This window comes from Gasterosteus aculeatus, chromosome 1 (genome assembly GCF_964276395.1).
Source record: "Gasterosteus aculeatus chromosome 1, fGasAcu3.hap1.1, whole genome shotgun sequence".
Taxonomy (NCBI): domain Eukaryota; kingdom Metazoa; phylum Chordata; class Actinopteri; order Perciformes; family Gasterosteidae; genus Gasterosteus; species Gasterosteus aculeatus.
The window spans coordinates 5,049,871-5,056,530 of record NC_135688.1 but is presented as its reverse complement, the minus strand read 5'-3'; the positions used below and the strand labels follow the sequence as shown (position 1 = coordinate 5,056,530).

Genomic DNA, 6,660 nt, shown 5'->3' with positions numbered 1-6,660 from the left:
GTAATAGTAGGCCAAAGCCAACCGGTCCGACCGGGGGGTTAATGGTCGGGCAAACGAGCTGGGGTAGTAGTCACTCTGGTGCTCTGTGATGATACAATGGTAGTGGAACACTGGATAGACACACCAGTTGAATTACTATTTAAATACTTTGTTTATTTTGCAGTGTGGGAGTTTGCTATTGCTTTACTTTTAACTCATCATCCTTCAAGGTGCTCTTAACAATGAAAAAACTGTTTGCAGAAAAGGGAACAATTTCCAGGTACATTGAGGAAACAAGGAAACAAGTTAAATTTCCCAAACAAGAACACACCCACACTTCAGTACAATGACTAACGATGGGTGTGGGCTATCTGATTGGCACTGTTGTGAAACTTCCTGGGTTAACAGGTTTGACATGAGCCTCATCGACTTCATCATGACAGCAGTCATTCAGAGGGTAGCGGCGGATGTTGTGGTCGGTGTAGTTGCTGTATGTGTTGCGATGGTGCTAGTTGTAGTGTTAGTGGCAGTGTGTTCAGTCCGGAATAAGAATGGCAATTGCAGTATTTTTTCAATTCCACATTTGTTTTGCAGTGTTGGATGTGAGCTACTCCAGCCCTCTCCTCTCCTGCGAAGGCTTCAGGCGTGCTGCTTTGACTATAGAGTCATGTGGAGGCGTAGCTGTGGTAGACAGTGACTTTGGGGTTATTTAGAGAAGGTGGTGCTTGATGATGAGGTAGAAGGAGTTTTGGCAGTTATATTAGTTGTGGTGGTCGTGGTTGTGTGAAATACATTGTATTATTAATATGTATTATAAGAGTAATTTAGTCATGGCTGCAGTAGGACAACAGAGTTCCTCCTGGTGGTTGTTGGTGTGCCCTGCAGCTAGGCCAGTGCGGGTCATATGTAGATGAAATGCATCTTCCCTCTCTCACACCCCAGAGCACTTTTACCATCATTTCCTGACTATAGAGCGCACTTGAATACAAGCCGCACCACCTAAATTTAGAACGAAAAAAAGATTGGCTGATAGTGATTGCTTTCGTTGCAATAGAACGTGGGTGTTGAATTGGTTTTCACTAGTCTTTGTAAATTCTTATATTATATTCTTGAATTTGTTGCCATGAGGAGTCTAAGAAATAATATATTTCTTCAGCACACTAGATCCATTTTTAGCTTTTAATATAGATATATAGGCCGGGACCTTTTTTCTTTTAAAAGTCAACACTGTGTCCACCTTTCTCTTTGTTTGACAGAAATCCACTGGTTGCTTCTGCATTGATAACTGCCCATACGCCTCACAGTGTTGTGTCACGTAGCATCATGCTCAACTGTCTTATGGTTTTTAGAAGAGGCCACAACCTGCTGATTTGTTTGATTTTTTTCTTTTTGTGCCTTGGTTTTGATTTGGTCTGGTTTTGGATTACATCGAGTTTTCTAAATCAAGGCTACTTTCCATCACTGTAGTAGTAATTCTTTTTTTTTACTTCTGTGTTGGCTTGTTTTTATTCTTCAGCAGAAGGCCCGCTTGTGTTTTGTCAGCCTCTGGCCTTGATTTCTCCAGATCTCTGGCTCTGACCCCCCCCCCACCCTGCTGTATTTGTGGTTCCTTATTATATGAAAATATGCACCTTCAAAATTGTGTTTCTCAGCTGTGTTTGCAGAGATTTAGCCGCCATTCCATTCTCTTATAGGCTTGAAATCATATTTGGCTAATCAAGGTGGCTGGCAGCAGAGATATATCTCATCTAAAGCCGAAAGGGCCAATCAGAATGTGCATTGGCTTTCAGTGAAGTGAAAGAGTGTTTCCCTTCCAACAAAGGATAAGCTGCCAATTGTATGATTTGCTATTTATTTTGCGGTTGTTGAGGGAGGTGAAGAATCACACAGAAATCCTAAAAAATACACCACATCCTACAGAAAAAAAGAAAGTTTTTGTTAAATATTGTGACATTATTAAACAATGATAATAACCCTACGTTGGGAATAATTTAATGCACTCACATGGGACTGGCTCAGTCTGAAATGTGAAACGCATGGGTATTACTGCGGCAGTTTGGTAAAAAAAAAATCCCAGACACCAGGCATGTCACCTTTTTAATTCACACCAACTGCTTTAATAACAGCAATGCTGCTGAAACTATTGAGTGTCTGGCAGACCCATATACATCCATCTCCACCATTCTACCCCCCCCCCCCACAACCCCCATTCTTTACTATTATTAAATGCAAATGTCCCGTCATCCACTTCACACAGAGATAAATCTGTTATTTCATGCATTAATCCAGAGCGCCTCACCACCACCTCGTTCTTATTGCAGCACCAGTCACATTGTCTTAATTTACATCTCACCCTTTCCCATTTATATTGTATCTTAAAACCATCACCGCTCCATGACCGGGACATCGATCGAGTTTGAGATGCTTCCGCATTTAAAACAGAAAAAGAGGCACTTAATACATTAAATGTTTGTTGTGGTTTATTGCAACTTTTATCTTGAGGGTAATATTGTAATCATGGTCAAAGCTGCAAAAATAAGAAGGAGCTGTAGTTTATATCTAAATTACTATAGTCATCTAAAACATGTAAGCCGAACATAAAGGATCACACACATTTTCGGGAAAGTTAGAGTATGTTTTTAAAACAGTTTTTCACGCATACATTAAAGCACATTAAAGTCAGAGGCGTCACAATATATTTTTCAGAATAGTTTTAGATCACATAAAAATAGCTTACAACTTTACAAAAATGTGCAACATCATATAATATAAACACTAGTGAGGGGGGCACCTGTAAATACTGTACTGTATTTGGCACCACATTTTTATATTTAATATCATGATTCAAACTGTAGTCATTCTCCTAGTATTGGTGGAGTTTTGCTCTTTTAGACAAACCTGGGCTGGTCCGTCCCCGTGTGGAGACAGGTTGCTGGGGGATATGACATCAGGGACCTGGGACACAAACCATTCAATTCAGGTTTTAGTGACAATTCTCAAGCACCTGAAAACCTCTCTCCCACAGCAGCAGCGACAAAACAATCACACAAACACATATCGACTATGGCTTTGAAGTCCTCAGCCTGTCTGGTCCCTCCCGGTGAGGCAATCCCATTACCAAACTCAAAACCCATCGCTTCCAACACAGTGAACCAGAACTGAACTTGTGACCTCGAGACGAGAGCTGCTCTACATCAGACGTAATTGGGAGAAGGGGCCGCGTGCGGCAGAACAGAAGGAAGCTCATTACACAAGATATCATCACGGTGTATGTTCATAACAATGTATTCCTCAGTTTATCGCATGTACACGTTAAGATCATCCCGTTATGTAAATGACACAACGTGATGATGATGTCGCCGAGGTTGGCGGCACTTTAGCGTCCTGTAATCTAAAGAATAGTGCTAATGGCATTTTGTGGAACTGTGCCAGAAAGCATGTTATTCCACGTTACTGTCCAACTTGTTTCCATCAGCACGAGAGAATGCGGCCAAAACTGGTTGCATTATTCAGTGTGTCTTTCTGTGTCTCTCTCCTCCCGTTCTGTCTTTCTCTATCTTACCTTGTGAAAGCTGACAAAGTCCTCCTGCCTAAAGGTTTCCATGATTAGCTCATTGTGAACTGCATCTGCAAGGTGAAGAACAGTAATTTAGCCTGAACTAGCCTCACGGTCCCTCAAGCTACAGCCTAACTTTATACTCAAAGCTGATATCAGCAAAAACTGGAAGAATCAAGCGATTCAGTGGCTCCAGATTAACCAGACCAGATAAACAAAGCGTTCGTTTAAATGTTTTATTTCCATTGGATTTTGAAAATCTCGAACATTTGTGAGTACAGCTATGACTCAAACAGTTTGTCTTCATCTAAACTTAATATTACTGTGCAAACCATTATGCAGGGTTTGAGTAATCCAGACAATTTGGCTTCTTGACATTTCCATAGAACATGAACATCCATTAAAAGACTCATGAATCATGCTCAAGTTGTGCAATCACTCAGAGTGAAGATCAAGTGTTACTTTTTGTCAGTAAGTAACATTCTTTTATGGAGAATCAATCTGCAAAAAAATTATTACAGGGTGATTATAATTTGAATACCAACTCTGTTACATGTGATGAATTAGACAACTCGTGCAACCTTCAAGCACAGAATATAACAGTACAAAAAACACAAAATGGTGTGCAAAGAATGTAAAGACAAACCACATGAACATACTAATACGGCCCTTCAAAGTTAATCAATTGTAACATGTAATTACCTCTACCCGAGATTTATGAAGGTCTAAACTGGCGTATTTGGCTGGAACCGTTCAAAAGGCAAAAATATTGTGTTCATTTGGTTTACAGCTAGTAAATTTATTGTAATGGCCTGTCAGAATAAACTGAATTATTTGTCTGTACACTTGAATAATCTTCTGTTGACACAGCTACACAGTTACCATTAACCAGTTGTAGTTGATGTGTGCAGTAATGAGAGTGAACTATGTGTCTCTGTCTCACCTGTGGGGCCGTCACTAGAATATCCCAGGTTGACCTTCCCGGCTGTCGCCTCGGCAACCGAACTCCTCCCGCTCACCGATTGGTCGGACCTGCAAATGGCGAAACGAATGGTCCAATAGAAAAGACAAACTTCAGCTGAGAGAGGCCGTGCTGCTGTGAGCAAAGCGCCACTGCATTGTTTTCATAATGAAACGCTTTGACAGATTAAAAAGAAAATTAACGTCATCATTTTTCAGTACATTTTGTTCGAGTCTCGCTTCAATGTGCTCATTGGGAAAGCTATAAGACGGGCTTAAGCTGCGTGGAATGTGCTGACAACAGTGATGCGTCAAATATCTGCGTCTTAAGTGAGCTGACAACTATTTGAATCTTAATTAACTTGTTCCAAAATGTAATGACTATTTAATGCATCTAATTCATGTCTTCAATTTTGTTTTAGAATGAAAAACAATAAAAGCTCATTCATTCCTAGAAACAAGTTGCACATATTAATAGAGAGTCTTTATTATTATGAAATGTATAAATGCAGCTCAATACAGCTGGGACTCTACATTTGACAGCTACTTTTGACTGAAGTTGGTTACACGATATTATGGTTATTTGTTGCTAGTTTAGAAAGTGGAGAAAATCCAAGGTTTTCATTTTTTGAAAATTGCCTCATAAAGCTAAAATGTGTCGAGTCTTAGATCTTACCTTACTACCTCCTGTGTGCCGGCTCCTGAAAGAAAAATAGGCATTACGTTCACAAAATTATTATCTGTCAGCCACTGACTTTATTATTCTGACGGCCTTGACCGCATGAATGAAAGCTGTACACGTCGCGCCATTTATTAGCTCTGGATTCTGCTCTAATACCACAGCCCCCCGGTCTCTTTGCTATTCAACGGTGAAAGTTGCTGAGTGTTAATGAGTTTTTCTATCACTGCTTCGTCGTTGTCTTTGCCAAAGGTCCTCGTGGCCACGGCGAAATCACGGCGATAGAACAATGGCTGCAGGACGGCACTTGCCCCAGGAGACATATTAACTGCTCCTTTCACAGGGAAGGATATTGCCTTTGTCATTATATTTTAAATCCCCGCTGTGACGCCGGCCAAAGTCTTTGAGTGTGACTACATTAGATCCCTTCTATTTGCCCCAAAATGACAAAAGCATACATTACTCCCCATTGAGGTGGATTACTCAAAGAAGGGCTTAGTGGCCTGGAGGCACGCCACATCCTCGTGAGGTTAATTCAACTTATTTGTTACATAAAAGGCTGTGGAGACGACGGTGAGGAAGGTATCGTACGTCTCAGGTACGGAATCATCTGCCGGGGGAGAAAGGTCACACCTGCTCCATGATAATCCCCAAGCTCTAAACCACAGCGGTGATTTGCAACGGTCCACAATGAGTCGGGGGGATTACGCTGACTTCCAAATGAGTGACTTAGGGCCCCTTTTTGTTATCGCGCACAACCAGGCCTCCTGCGGCTCGGCGTGCTATAAAACAACGAACCCCTACGGCGGTGGCGCTCCAGAAACATCTTCTGCAGAATCCCTCTTTCCTGGTCAGACTTTTCACAACATTTCACTACTTTACCTCCAACAACACGGCATCGGCCTCTCTGAGGTGGAACTTCGTCCCTCTTCTGGATATAAGCTGGTCTCACGCTGTGTGATGGTTTTAAAATCGTATCATTTTAATTGGGCTTTGTACGATTTCTTGAGCTAATTGAATTGCTTCCACCTTTAGACTTAAAAAAAAGGAGTAGTTTAACTTTTTTGGAAATTATGTCCAGCTTCTTTTATGCAGATAAATAAATGGGAAGAGCGACTCCACTCTATTGACAGCTGGTTAAATGTAAGCTAAAGCCATTCATTAGCTTAGCTGAGCAGTTGGCTTGGCTCCGTCTGAAGATAACAATAAATGCCGATAAAGTTTGCTTAACCGGTACAAAAACGTTGGCGTAACAATGTCTAATGAGACAGAATGTTAAATAGTGTGTTTCAGAAGGTGACAGTATTCTAAGATCCCTTTCCAGCTGGACCGAAAACACCCACTAGCATCTTGTCTTTAGTGGGAAAGGTCACGATCTGAATTTATTCCCGGTTGAATGACTCGGCAGTTGTGAGAGGTATTAATCCTCTCAGCTCGGATCCACAGGGAAGGAAACGCAACACCTGGGAGGATACGAAAGGCTTGT

The 6,660-nt window shown here is 41.3% G+C and overlaps 1 protein-coding gene across 7 annotated transcripts in view; it reads right to left on the bottom strand.

The window, feature by feature from the left end:
* Positions 1-2,437: 2,437 nt before the first annotated feature.
* igsf5b (immunoglobulin superfamily, member 5b) overlaps positions 2,438-6,660 on the bottom strand; it is a 39,644-nt gene continuing 35,421 nt past the window's right edge. For 3 of the 7 annotated variants that reach the window (XM_078108847.1, XM_040189220.2, XM_040189228.2), the window contains exons 7-10: positions 5,172-5,196; positions 4,479-4,567; positions 3,542-3,606; positions 2,438-2,934 (exon numbers count right to left, since the gene is read on the bottom strand). In XM_078108847.1, the coding sequence (XP_077964973.1) occupies positions 2,824-2,934; positions 3,542-3,606; positions 4,479-4,567; positions 5,172-5,196 (290 nt within the window). In that variant the 3' untranslated portion in view covers positions 2,438-2,823. Of the gene's footprint in view, positions 2,935-3,541; positions 3,607-3,757; positions 4,037-4,478; positions 4,568-5,171; positions 5,197-6,660 lie in introns of those variants that run through there. The other 4 variants (XM_040189236.2, XM_040189252.2, XM_040189245.2 and 1 more) reach the window with 4 other exon arrangements.